The sequence below is a fragment of the Engystomops pustulosus genome, chromosome 2 (assembly GCF_040894005.1).
Source record: "Engystomops pustulosus chromosome 2, aEngPut4.maternal, whole genome shotgun sequence".
NCBI classification, from domain to species: domain Eukaryota; kingdom Metazoa; phylum Chordata; class Amphibia; order Anura; family Leptodactylidae; genus Engystomops; species Engystomops pustulosus.
Genome location: NC_092412.1, coordinates 258,213,822 through 258,228,150, shown reverse-complemented (window position 1 = coordinate 258,228,150; position 14,329 = coordinate 258,213,822). Strand labels below are relative to the sequence as shown.

Below are 14,329 nucleotides of genomic sequence, written 5' to 3'. Positions count from 1 at the left end.
CTGTGAATTGCATTTTTATTTACAGGTTTCTCAAGGTACAAAACTCATTGGGGCAGAATTACTTACCCGGTCCATTCGCGATCCAGCGGCGCCTTCTCTGCGCTGGATTCGGGTCCACCAGGTGTCGCTGCGTTGAAGTTCCTCGGAATGCACTGATCTTCACCAAGCCGGACCGAGTGCAGGTAAGTGCAAGCTCTGCGACACTTTTTTTTTTTTAAATGCGGCGGTTTTTCCGAATCCGTCGTGTTTTTGTTTGGCCACGCCCCTTGATTTCCGTTGCGTGCATGCCAGCGCCGATGCGGCACAATCCGATCGCATGCGCCAAAATCCCGGGGCAATTCAGGGAAAATCGGTGCAAAATGGAAATATTCGGATAACATGTCGGGAAAAGGCGAATCGGGCCCTTAGTAAATGACCCCATTGTATGAGAAAGATGGTTGAGTTAAAGTTGCAGTAGGGCGCGGCAGAGTGGGGCCTGGGGTTTCTGCCTATGACACATCCACTATCACATCTATACACTGTGAATTTCTATTTGCTGAGGGTCCGGCTGTCACCGCTCTCATGACAATCCCTTCGGAGATGCAGAGAAGTGATGAGTATCGGTTAAAGCGATCAGTGGGCGCTCCCCAGGGTCATATTTATCAGCCTCATCCAATCAATAAGACCAGTCACAGAAAATGTAATTACTGTAGTAGAGATACTGAGAATGAGGATGGGAAGGTCCGTACTGCAGAGTATCGCCATTTCCTTGGGAGTCATAGATTCCTTCCTCTAGGTTTGATCTGACTTCCTGTAGTCATGGGACGAGACTCCTCTGCAAACTGATTGGCTGCCCTATCCCAAAACAGCGCCACTCCAGCCCACAGGTTATGGGTGGTATTGCATCTCAGCCCCATTGACTTCAGCTAAACCGCAGTACCAGACCCATCCTGCAGACAGTGGGGGAGCACTTTCTTCATTCTAATTCTTGTGTCCTAGGGGGGGGGGTCTCCACATTTTATGGGGGTCACATAGGTTTAGGGGTGTCTGCGGGACACATGGCAGGATGACAAACCCTAGCACCGAGGGAGGGGGGGAGGGGCTGCGGCACGTCCACTATAAGCTGGTTGTTCATTTTAAAAAAGTAAGATTAGGAATAAAGCACAAAAAAAGTCATAATGTATAATAAAAAATGTAAATACAATAAACAAAACAGCGAGAAAGAAAAGGACTGAAAAAATATGAAAAGAAATTCAAATAACAGAAAAAAATACATTTTAAAAAAACAATGTTAACCCCTGTATTCCTGGGACCCCGGTATTCTTTGCAATCCCCCCCCCCCCCCGTATTCCTGGGACCCCTGTATTCCTGGGACCCCCTGTATTCCTGGACCCCTGTATTCCTGGGACCCCCTGTATTCCTGGACCCCTGTATTCCTGGACCCCCTGTATTCCTGGACCCCCTGTATTCCTGGACCCCCTGTATTCCTGGACCCCTGTATTCCTGGGACCCCCTGTATTCCTGGGACCCCCTGTATTCCTGGGACCCCCTGTATTCCTGGACCCCTGTATTCCTGAGACCCCCTGTATTCCTCGGACCCCCTGTATTCCTGGACCCCTGTATTCCTGGGACCCCCTGTATTCCTGGGACCCCCTGTATTCCTGGGACCCCCTGTATTCCTGGACCCCTGTATTCCTGAGACCCCCTGTATTCCTGGACCCCTGTATTCCTGAGACCCCCTGTATTCCTGGACCCCTGTATTCCTGGACCCCCTGTATTCCTGGACCCCTGTATTCCTGAGACCCCCTGTATTCCTGGACCCCTGTATTCCTGGGACCCCCTGTATTCCTGGACCCCTGTATTCCTGGGACCCCCTGTATTCCTGGGACCCCCTGTATTCCTGGACCCCTGTATTCCTGGGACCCCCTGTATTCCAGGGACCCCCTGTATTCCTGGACCCCTGTATTCCTGGGACCCCCTGTATTCCTGGACCCCTGTATTCCTGGGACCCCCTGTATTCCTGGACCCCTGTATTCCTGGGACCCCCTGTATTCCTGGGACCCCCTGTATTCCTGGACCCCCTGTATTCCTGGATCCCTGTATTCCTGGACCCCTGTATTCCTGGGACCCCCGGTATTCCTGGGACCCCCTGTATTCCTGGGACCCCCTGTATTCCTGGACCCCCTGTATTCCTGGACCCCTGTATTCCTGGGACCCCCTGTATTCCTGGACCCCTGTATTCCTGGGACCCCCTGTATTCCTGGGACCCCCTGTATTCCTGGACCCCTGTATTCCTGGGACCCCCGGTATTCCTGGGACCCGCTGTATTCCTGGACCCCCTGTATTCTCTGGACCCCTGTATTCCTGGACCCCCCTGTATTCCTGGGACCCCCTGTATTCCTGGACCCCCTGTATTCCTGGACCCCCTGTATTCCTGGGACCCCTGTATTCCTGGACCCCCTGTATTCCTGGGACCCCTGTATTCCTGGACCCCCTGTATTCCTGGGACCCCTGTATTCCTGGGACCCCTGTATTTTCTGCACCCCCTGTATTCCTGGGACCCCTGTATTCCTGGGACCCTTGTATTCCTGGGACCCCCTGTATTCCTGGGACCCCTGTATTCCTGGACCCCCTGTATTCCTGGATCCCTGGGACCCCTGTATTCCTGGACCCCTGTATTCCTGGGACCCCTGTATTCCTGGACCCCTGTATTCCTGGGATCCCTGTATTCCTGGACCCCCTGTATTCCTGGGACCCCCTGTATTCCTGGGACCCCTGTATACCTGGATCCCTGTATTCCTGGGACCCCCTGTATTCCTGGGATCCCCTGTATTCCTGGACCCCTGTATTCCTGGGATCCCCTGTATTCCTGGACCCCTGTATTCCTGGGATCCCCTGTATTCCTGGGACCCCCTGTATTCCTGGACCCCTGTATTCCTGGACCCCTGTATTCCTGGGACCCCCGGTATTCCTGGGACCCCCTGTATTCCTGGACCCCTGTATTCCTGGACCCCTGTATTCCTGGGATCCCCTGTAATCCTGGACCCCCCTGTATTCCTGGACCCCTGTATTCCTGGGACCCCCTGTATTCCTGGATCCCCTGTATTCCTGGACCCCTGTATTCCTGGACCCCTGTATTCCTGGGATCCCCTGTAATCCTGGACCCCCCTGTATTCCTGGACCCCTGTATTCCTGGACCCCTGTATTCCTGGACCCCCTGTATTCCTGGACCCCCTGTATTCCTGGGACCCCTGTATTCTCTGGACCCCTGTATTCCTGGACCCCCTGTATTCCTTGGACCCTTGAATTCCTGGATCCCCTGTATTCCTGGATCCCCTGTATTCCTGGGACCCCCTGTATTCCTGGGACCCCCTGTATTCCTGGACCCCTGTATTCCTGGGACCCCCTGTATTCCTGGACCCCCTGTATTCCTGGACCCCCTGTATTCCTGGGACCCCTGTATTCCTGAACCCCTGTATTCCGAGACCCCCTGTATTCCTGGGACCCCCTGTATTCCTGGGGCTGGGGAAGAACATAGGATCCATCGCCTCATCTCCTTCCTCTGCATTTCTCATCCTGGTGATTCCTCCATCCCCGGGGGTCCCCGATGTTCTGTCCTGTGCTCCACAATCAATACCAGACAATGGAGCCCCGGCATCTGTATAATGTATGGCTGGAGAGGCGCGATGCTCTGCAGACCTCAGTATCAGTGGAACTGATCCCTTATCACCCATCATATAATTAGGAGCTGGGGAGAGGCGTGATGCGTCCAGTACTTCCCGTCTCCAAAGGGTTAAAATCCTGGTCTTGCAGGGATAAAGCTCAGGTCATGTTCCCAAATATTTGTCCTCAGAAGATTTTATATGGAAAATAGGAAAAAAGAGAAAAGTGATTGATAATCCGGACACATCATCCGCCACGGAATCTCCAGATCCTCGCTAAGGTCCGCAGGTCGCAACCGGATTTATACATTTTAATAAGGCTCCGCATATTTAATGAGCCCCTGATTAATATGCGTCTCCTGCCCAATTATAAGGCCCCCATGTAGAGGAGCGGAGGATCTATAGGCATCTGCTGCCACCTGGTGGACACAAGGGGGAATTACACCCACAACTGGTTCAGTGTCTCCATGACCAATATAAGGAATGTATGAGGGCTCTGACACCCCACAAGGTCCACTCACTTCTCTGCTGAAATACTCTGTGCTGCGGCTCTTTCCACTATCGTCTCAGTCTGTGCCGCTTGTCTGCTCTGACCCTGATCCTCCCCTGCTCAGTCCTTTCCTGAAATACTCTGTGCTGCTCTGACCCTGTTCCCCCCCTGCTCAGTCCTTTCCTGAAATACTCTGTGCTGCTCTGACCCTGTTCCTCTCCTGCTCACTCCTTTCCTGAAATACTCTGTGCTGCTCTGACCCTGTTCCTCTCCTGCTCACTCCTTTCCTGAAATACTCTGTGCTGCTCTGACCCTGTTCCTCTCCTGCTCACTCCTTTCCTGAAATACTCTGTGCTGCTCTGACCCTGTTCCTTCCACCAGGTCCGTACATTCTTCTTCCATCATATATCAGTATTCCAGCATTAACCCCTTCCCTCCCAGGCTCCTTCTTCCCTGTGTTGGCTGAAGTTTTGCAGAATAAGGACCAGAAAGGAAGATACAGCGACTCCAGACAGAGGTAGAGGAGCAGAGCAGACGGCAGACAGGGGGCGCTATCATTGTACTGTACCTTTCTGCTTGACGCGGGAGCTGCTGTCTCTCTCTAGAAGGGAAACATCTCTGTTACTTTACATCAGTGTCCGCCTCTCGCTTTACTGCAGCGAAGTAAAACACTAAGCAATGTTAAAATGTTAGTGATGAAATGGTTAATTACTAAGGACCCAAAGATCTATATTAGTCTTCTCTAAGGAGGGGAGGGGCATGTATTGGGGTGGGAGCTTCATCCTTGTACCTGTATAGTTAGAACCGGAGGTGGCCTGTGTTACTACAGTCTATGACCAGCAGGTGGAGCTGCATTACTACAGTCTATGACCAGCAGGTGGAGCTGTATTACTACAGTCTATGGCCAGCAGGTGGCACTGCATTACTACAGTCTATGGCCAGCAGGTGGCTCTGCATTACTACAGTCTATTACCAGCAGGTGGCGCTGCATTATTACAGTCTATGGCCAGCAGGTGGAGCTGCATTACTACAGCCTATGACCAGCAGGTGGAGCTGCATTACTACAGCCTATTACCAGCAGGTGGCGCTGCATTATTACAGTCTATGGCCAGCAGGTGACTCTGCATTACTACAGTCTATAGCCAGCAGGTGGCGCTGTATTACTACAGTCTATGGCCAGCAGGTGGAGCTGCATTACTACAGTCTATAGCCCGCAGGTGGCGCTGTATTACTACAGTCTATGGCCAGCAGGTGGCGCTGTATTACTACAGTCTATGGCCAGCAGGTGGCACTGTATTACTACAGTCTATGGCCAGCAGGTGGCGCTGTATTACTACAGTCTATGGCCAGCAGGTGGCGCTGCATTATTACAGTCTATGGCCAGCAGGTGACTCTGCATTACTACAGTCTATAGCCAGCAGGTGGCGCTGTATTACTACAGTCTATGGCCAGCAGGTGGCACTGTATTACTACAGTCTATTGCCAGCAGGTGGCGCTGCATTACTACAGTCTATGGCCAGCAGGTGGCGCTGTATTACTACAGTCTATGGCCAGCAGGTGGCGCTGCATTACTACAGTCTATAGCCAGCAGGTGGCGCTGCATTACTACAGTCTATGGCCAGCAGGTGGCGCTGCATTACTACAGTCTATGTCCAGCAGGTGGCGCTGCATTACTACAGTCTATCGCCAGCAGGTGTAGCTGCATTACTACAGTCTATCGCCAGCAGGTAGCGCTGCATTGCTACAGTCTATAGCCAGCAGGTGGCGCTGCATTACTACAGTCTATGGCCAGCAGGTGGCGCTGCATTATTACAGTCTATGGCCAGCAGGTGACTCTGCATTACTACAGTCTATAGCCAGCAGGTGGCGCTGTATTACTACAGTCCATGGCCAGCAGGTGGCGCTGTATTACTACAGTCTATGGCCAGCAGGTGGTGCTGCATTACTACAGTCTATGGCCAGCAGGTGGTGCAGCATTACTACAGTCTCTGGCCAGCAGGTGGCGCTGCATTACTACAGTCTATGGCCAGCAGGTGGTGCTGCATTACTACAGTCTATGGACAGCAGGTGGTGCTGCATTACTACAGTCTATGGCCAGCAGGTGGTGCTGCATTACCACAGTCTATGGCCAGCAGGTGGTGCTGCATTACTACAGTCTATGGCCAGCAGGTGGTGCTGCATTACTACAGTCTATGGTCTGCAGGTGGCGCTGCATTACAACAGTCTATGGCCAGCAGGTGGCGCTGCATTACTACAGTCTATGGCCAGCAGGTGGTGCTGCATTACTACAGTCTATGGCCAGCAGGTGGCGCTGCATTACTACAGTCTATGGCCAGCAGGTGACTCTGCATTACTACAGTCTATGGCCAGCAGGTGGAGCTGCATTACTACAGTCTATGGCCAGCAGGTGGCGCTGCATTACTACAGTCTATAGCCAGCAGGTGGCGCTGCATTACTACAGTCTATGGCCAGCAGGTGGCGCTGCATTACTACAGTCTATGTCCAGCAGGTGGCGCTGCATTACTACAGTCTATCGCCAGCAGGTGTAGCTGCATTACTACAGTCTATCGCCAGCAGGTAGCGCTGCATTGCTACAGTCTATAGCCAGCAGGTGGCGCTGCATTACTACAGTCTATGGCCAGCAGGTGGCGCTGCATTATTACAGTCTATGGCCAGCAGGTGACTCTGCATTACTACAGTCTATAGCCAGCAGGTGGCGCTGTATTACTACAGTCCATGGCCAGCAGGTGGCGCTGTATTACTACAGTCTATGGCCAGCAGGTGGTGCTGCATTACTACAGTCTATGGCCAGCAGGTGGTGCAGCATTACTACAGTCTCTGGCCAGCAGGTGGCGCTGCATTACTACAGTCTATGGCCAGCAGGTGGTGCTGCATTACTACAGTCTATGGACAGCAGGTGGTGCTGCATTACTACAGTCTATGGCCAGCAGGTGGTGCTGCATTACCACAGTCTATGGCCAGCAGGTGGCGCTGCATTACTACAGTCTATTACCAGCAGGTGGAGCTGCATTACTACAGTCTATTACCAGCAGGTGGCACTGCATTACTACAGTCTATTACCAGCAGGTGGCGCTGCATTATTACAGTCTATGGCCAGCAGGTGGCGCTGCATTACTACAGTCTATGGCCAGCAGGTGGTGCTGCATTACTACAGTCTATGGTCTGCAGGTGGCGCTGCATTACAACAGTCTATGGCCAGCAGGTGGCGCTGCATTACTACAGTCTATGGCCAGCAGGTGGTGCTGCATTACTACAGTCTATGGCCAGCAGGTGGCGCTGCATTACTACAGTCTATGGCCAGCAGGTGACTCTGCATTACTACAGTCTATGGCCAGCAGGTGGAGCTGCATTACTACAGTCTATGGCCAGCAGGTGGCGCTGCATTACTACAGTCTATGGCCAGCAGGTGGCGCTGCATTACTACAGTCTATGGCCAGCAGGTGGCGCTGCATTACTATAGTCTATGGCCAGCAGGTGGCGCTGCATTAATATAGTCTATGGCCAGCAGGTGGCGCTGCATTACTACAGTCTATGGCCAGCAGGTGGTGCTGCATGACTATAGTCTATGGCCAGCAGGTGGCGCTGCATTACTACAGTCTATGGCCAGCAGGTGGCGCTGCATTACTACAGTCTATGGCCAGAAGGTGGCGCTGCATTACTACAGTCTATTACCAGCACGTGGTGCTGCATTACTATAGTCTATGGCCAGCAGGTGGCGCTGCATTACTATAGTCTATGGCCAGCAGGTGGCACTGCATTACTACAGTCTATGGCCAGCAGGTGGCACTGCATTACTACTGTCTAATACCAGCAGGTGGCGCTGCATTACTACAGTCTATGGCCAGCAGGTGGCGCTGCATTACTACAGTCTATGGCCAGCAGGTGGCGCTGCATTACTACAGTCTATGGCCAGCAGGTGGCGCTGCATTACTACAGTCTATGGCCAGCAGGCGGTACTGCATTACTACAGTCTATTACCAGCAGGTGGCGCTGCATTACTACAGTCTATGGCCAGCAGGTGGCACTGCATTACTACAGTCTATTACCAGCAGGTGGCGCTGCATTACTACAGTCTATGGCCAGCAGGTGGCACTGCATTACTACAGTCTATGGCCAGCAGGTGGCACTGCATTACTACAGTCTATTACCAGCAGGTGGCGCTGCATTACTACAGTCTATGGCCAGCAGGTGGCGCTGCATTACTACAGTCTATGGCCAGCAGACGGCGCTGCATTACTACAGTCTATGGCCAGCAGGTGGAGCTGCATTACTACAGTCTATGGCCAGCAGGTGGCGCTGCATTACTACAGTCTATGCCCAGCAGGTGGTGCTGCATTACTACAGTCTAGGGCCAGCAGGTGGAGCTGCATTACTACAGTCTAGGGCCAGCAGGTGGAATTGCATTACTACAGTCTATGACCAGCAGGTGGCGGTGCATTATTACAGTCTATGGCCAGCAGGTGGCGCTGCATTACTACAGTTTATGTCCAGCAGGTGGCGCTGCATTACTACAGTCTATTACCAGCAGGTGGCGCTGCATTATTACAGTCTATGGCCAGCAGGTGGCGCTGCATTACTACAGTTTATGTCCAGCAGGTGGCGCTGCATTACTACAGTCTATTACCAGCAGGTGGCGCTGCATTATTACAGTCTAGGGCCAGCAGGTGGCGCTGCATTATTACAGTTTATGTCCAGCAGGTGGCGCTGCGTTACTACAGTCTATGACCAGCAGGTGGCGCTGCATTATTACAGTCTATGGCCAGCAGGTGGCGCTGCATTACTACAGTTTATGTCCAGCAGGTGGCGCTGCATTACTACAGTCTATTACCAGCAGGTGGCGCTGCATTATTACAGTCTATGGCCAGCAGGTGGCGCTGCATTACTACAGTTTATGTCCAGCAGGTGGCGCTGCATTACTACAGTCTATGGCCAGCAGGTGGAGCTGCATTACTACAGTTTATGTCCAGTAGGTGGTGCTGCATTACTACAGTCTATTACCAGCAGGTGGCGCTGCATTATTACAGTCTATGGCCAGCAGGTGGAGCTGCATTACTACATTTTATGTCCAGCAGGTGGCGCTGCATTACTACAGTCTATTACCAGCAGGTGGCGCTGCATTATTACAGTCTATGGCCAGCAGGTGACTCTGCATTACTACAGTCTATAGCCAGCAGGTGGCGCTGTATTACTACAGTCTATGGCCAGCAGGTGGTGCTGTATTACTACAGTTTATGGCCAGCAGGTGGTGCTGCATTACTACAGTCTATGGCCAGCAGGTGGTGCTGCATTACTACAGTCTATGGCCAGCAGGTGGCGCTGCATTACTACAGTCTATGGCCAGCAGGTGGTGCTGCATTACTACAGTCTATGGCCAGCAGGTGGCGCTGCATTACTACAGTCTATGGCCAGCAGGTGACTCTGCATTACTACAGTCTATGGCCAGCAGGTGGAGCTGCATTACTACAGTCTATGGCCAGCAGGTGGCGCTGCATTACTACAGTCTATGGCCAGCAGGTGGCGCTGCATTACTACAGTCTATGGCCAGCAGGTGGCGCTGCATTACTATAGTCTATGGCCAGCAGGTGGCGCTGCATTACTACAGTCTATGGCCAGCAGGTGGCGCTGCATTACTACAGTCTATGGCCAGCAGGTGGCGCTGCATTACTACAGTCTATGGCCAGCAGGTGGCGCTGCATTACTACAGTCTATGGCCAGCAGGTGGTGCTGCATTACTACAGTCTATGGCCAGCAGGTGGCGCTGCATTACTACAGTCTATGGCCAGCAGGTGGTGCTGCATTACTACAGTCTATGGCCAGCAGGTGGTGCTGCATTACTATAGTCTATGGTCAGCAGGTGGCGCTGCATTACAACAGTCTATGGCCAGCAGGTGGCGCTGGATTAGTACAGTCTATGGCCAGAAGGTGGCGCTGCATTACTACAGTCTATGGCCAGAAGGTGGCGCTGCATTACTACAGTCTATGGCCAGCAGGTGGAGCTGCATTACTACAGTCTATGGCCAGCAGGTGGCGCTGCATTAATATAGTCTATTACCAGCAGGTGGCGCTGCATTACTACAGTCTATGGCCAGCAGGTGGCGCTGCATTACTACAGTCTATGGCCAGCAGGTGGCGCTGCATTACTACAGTCTATGGCCAGCAGGTGGAGCTGCATTACTACAGTCTATGGCCAGCAGGTGGCGCTGCATTACTACAGTCTATGGCCAGCAGGTGGCGCTGCATTACTACAGTCTATGGCCAGCAGGTGGCGCTGCATTACTACAGTCTATGGCCAGCAGGTGGCGCTGCATTACTACATTTTATGTCCAGCAGGTGGAGCTGCATTACTACATTTTATGTCCAGCAGGTGGAATTGCATTACTACAGTCTATGTCCAGCAGGTGGCGCTGCATTACTACAGTCTATGACCAGCAGGTGGCGCTGCATTATTACAGTCTATGGCCAGCAGGTGGCGCTGCATTACTACATTTTATGTCCAGCAGGTGGAGCTGCATTACTACATTTTATGTCCAGCAGGTGGTGCTGCATTACTACAGTCTATGGTCAGCAGGTGGCGCTGCATTACAACAGTCTATGGCCAGCAGGTGGCGCTGCATTACTACAGTCTATGGCCAGCAGGTGGCACTGTATTACTACAGTCTATGGCCAGCAGGTGGAGCTGCATTACTACAGTCTATGGCCAGCAGGTGGCGCTGCATTACTACAGTCTAGGGCCAGCAGGTGGAGCTGCATTACTACAGTCTAGGGCCAGCAGGTGGCGCTGCATTACTACAGTCTATGGCCAGCAGGAGGATTTGCATTACTACAGTCTAGGGCCAGCAGGTGGCGCTGCATTACTACAGTCTATGACCAGCAGGTGGCGCTGCATTATTACAGTCTATGGCCAGCAGGTGGCGCTGCATTGCTACAGTCTATGGCCAGCAGGTGGATCTGCATTACTATAGTCTATGTCCAGCAGGTGGAGCTGCATTACTACAGTCTATTACCAGCAGGTGGCGCTGTATTACTACAGTCTATGACCAGCAGGTGGCTCTGCATTACTACAGTCTATGACCAGCAGGTGGCGCTGCATTACTACAGTCTATGGCCAGCAGGTGACTCTGCATTACTACAGTCTATGGCCAGCAGGTGGCGCTGCATTACTATAGTCTATGGCCAGCAGGTGGCGCTGCATTAATATAGTCTATGGCCAGCAGGTGGCGCTGCATTACTACAGTCTATGGCCAGCAGGTGGCGCTGCATTACTATACTCTATGGCCAGCAGGTGGCACTGCATTACTACAGTCTATTACCAGCAGACGGCGCTGCATTACTACAGTCTATGGCCAGCAGGTGGCGCTACATTACTACAGTCTATGGTCAGCAGGTGGCGCTGCATTACTACAGCCTATTACCAGCAGGTGGCGCTGTATTACTACAGTCTATAGCCAGCAGGTGGTGCTGCATTACTACAGTCTATGGCCAGCAGGTGACTCTGCATTACTACAGTCTATGGCCAGCAGGTGGAGCTGCATTACTACAGTCTATGGCCAGCAGGTGGCGCTGCATTACTACAGTCTATGACCAGGAGGTGGAGCTGCATTACTACAGTCTATGGCCAGCAGGTGGCGCTGCATTACTACAGTCTATGGCCAGCAGGTGGCGCTGCATTACTACAGTCTATAGCCAGCAGGTGGCGCTGCATTACTACAGTCTATGGCCAGCTGGTGGCGCTGCATTACTACAGTCTATGGCCAGCAGGTGGCGCTGCATTACTACAGTCTATGACCAGCAGGTGGCGCTGCATTACTACAGTCTATGGCCAGCAGGTGGCGCTGCATTACTACAGTCTATGGCCAGCAGGTGGCGCTGCATTACTACAGTCTATGGCCAGCTGGTGGCGCTGCATTACTACAGTCTATGGCCAGCAGGTGGCGCTGCATTACTACAGTCTATGGCCAGCAGGTGGCACTGCATTATTACAGTCTATGGCCAGCAGGTGACTCTGCATTACTACAGTCTATGGCCAGCGGGTGGCGCTACATTACTACAGTCTATGGTCAGCAGGTGGTGCTGCATTAAACAGTCTATAGCCAGCAGGTGGAGCTGCATTGCTACAGTCTATGGCCAGCAGGTGGCGCTGCATTACTACAGTCTATGGCCAGCAGGTGGAGCTGCATTACTACAGTCTATGGCCAGCAGGTGGATCTGCATTACTACAGTCTATGACCAGGAGGTGGAGCTGCATTACTATAGTCTATGTCCAGCAGGTGGCGCTGCATTACTACAGTCTCTGGCCAGCAGGTGGAGCTGCATTACTACAATCTATGACCAGCAGGTGGCGCTGCATTACTATAGTCTATGGCCAGCAGGTGGCGCTGCATTACTACAGTCTATGACCAGCAGGTGGTTCTGCATTACTACAGTCTATGACCAGCAGGTGGTGCTGCATTACTACAGTCTATGACCAGGAGGTGGTGCTGCATTACTACAGTCTATGGCCAGCAGGTGGCGCTACATTACTACAGTCTATGGCCAGCAGGTGGAGCTGCATTACTACAGTCTATGGCCAGCAGGTGACTCTGCATTACTACAGTCTATGGCCAGCAGGTGGCGCTGCATTACTACAGTCTATAGCCAGCAGGTGGCGCTGCATTACTACAGTCTATAGCCAGCAGGTGGCGCTACATTACTAAAGTCTATGGTCAGCAGGTGGTGCTGCATTACTACAGTCTATGGCCAGCAGGTGGAGCTGCATTACTACAGTCTATGGCCAGCAGGTGGCGCTGCATTACTACAGTCTATTACCAGCAGGTGGCGCTGCATTACTACAGTCTATGACCAGCAGGTGGCGCTGCATTACTACAGTCTATTACCAGCAGGTGGCGCTGCATTACTACAGTCTATTACCAGCAGGTGGCGCTGCATTACTACAGTCTATGGCCAGCAGGTGGAGCTGCATTACTACAGTCTATGGCCAGCAGGTGGCGCTGTATTATTACAGTCTATGACCAGCAGGTGGAGCTGCATTACTACAGTCTATTACCAGCAGGTGGCGCTGCATTACTACAGTCTATGACCAGCAGGTGGCTCTGCATTACTACAGTCTATGGCCAGCAGGTGGCGCTGTATTATTACAGTCTATGACCAGCAGGTGGAGCTGCATTACTACAGTCTATGACCAGCAGGTGACGCTGCATTACTACAGTCTATTACCAGCAGGTGGCGCTGCATTACTACAGTCTATTAACAGCAGGTGGAGCTGCATTACTACAGTCTATTACCAGCAGGTGGCGCTGTATTACTACAGTCTATTACCAGCAGGTGGAGCTGCATTACTACAGTCTATGGCCAGCAGGTGGCGCTGCATTACTACAGTCTATGCCCAGCAGGTTGACGCTGCATTACTACAGTCTATTACCAGTAGGTGGCGCTGCATTACTACAGTCTATGGCCAGCAGGTGGCGCTGCATTACTACAGTCTATGTCAGCAGGTGGTGTTGCTTTAATGCCCAAATGTTTCTGATTCCAAGTATCAGCCTATATGTCCCTGTATCTACTCAGACCGTTCACCGTCTTTTACCAATTAACACTTCACCCCATTACTACAGAAATAGACCTATCACATCTCTCAGCTGAGGGTTTGTTACAGTTGTATTCTGGTCTAGCTATATAGCACAAATCCCTCTCTGTTTTGTCCTTTGATACATTGTAACAGTTTCTGTCTGGACACAATTGTACCATATCCTAAACCCTGAAAATAATAATCCTGAACCTCCCATAGCTGGAGCTTCCCTGTGTTCAGTCCTGTGTGATGGTCCTGCCATCTAGTGGCCACTTTTGTGTATTACAACTTCTTACAGAAAATCCTTGATTAATAAAAGTATATTTATATGGGGCTCCGAAAGCTTTTAGTTTTTCACTGCAATTTTAAACAAAACAATGTAATATATATGCCCTTATAACTATATAGCCTGTATATAACTATCTACCCCCTATATAACTACTATATACCCCTCATATGACTACTATTTACGCCCACATAACTACTATTAATCCCCATATAACTACAGTTTATACCCTATATTACTATATACCCAACATATAACTCCTGTATACCACTATATAACTACTCTACATGTCCTTATAACTATGCACCGCCTATATAACTATATATCCC

General features: G+C 51.7%; 1 protein-coding gene across 3 annotated transcripts in view; it reads right to left on the bottom strand.

Annotated features, from left to right (window-relative positions):
- The window catches only part of LSAMP (limbic system associated membrane protein), a 520,650-nt gene that overhangs the window by 7,051 nt on the left and 499,270 nt on the right, over positions 1-14,329 (bottom strand). Inside the window, exon 8 of one of the 3 annotated variants that reach the window (XM_072138917.1) lies at positions 4,700-4,732. The exons of the other annotated variants lie outside the window; for them this stretch is intronic. Coding sequence (XP_071995018.1) covers positions 4,700-4,732 — 33 coding nt within the window. The remainder of the gene's footprint in view (positions 1-4,699; positions 4,733-14,329) is intronic. 3 annotated transcript variants of the gene reach the window in all.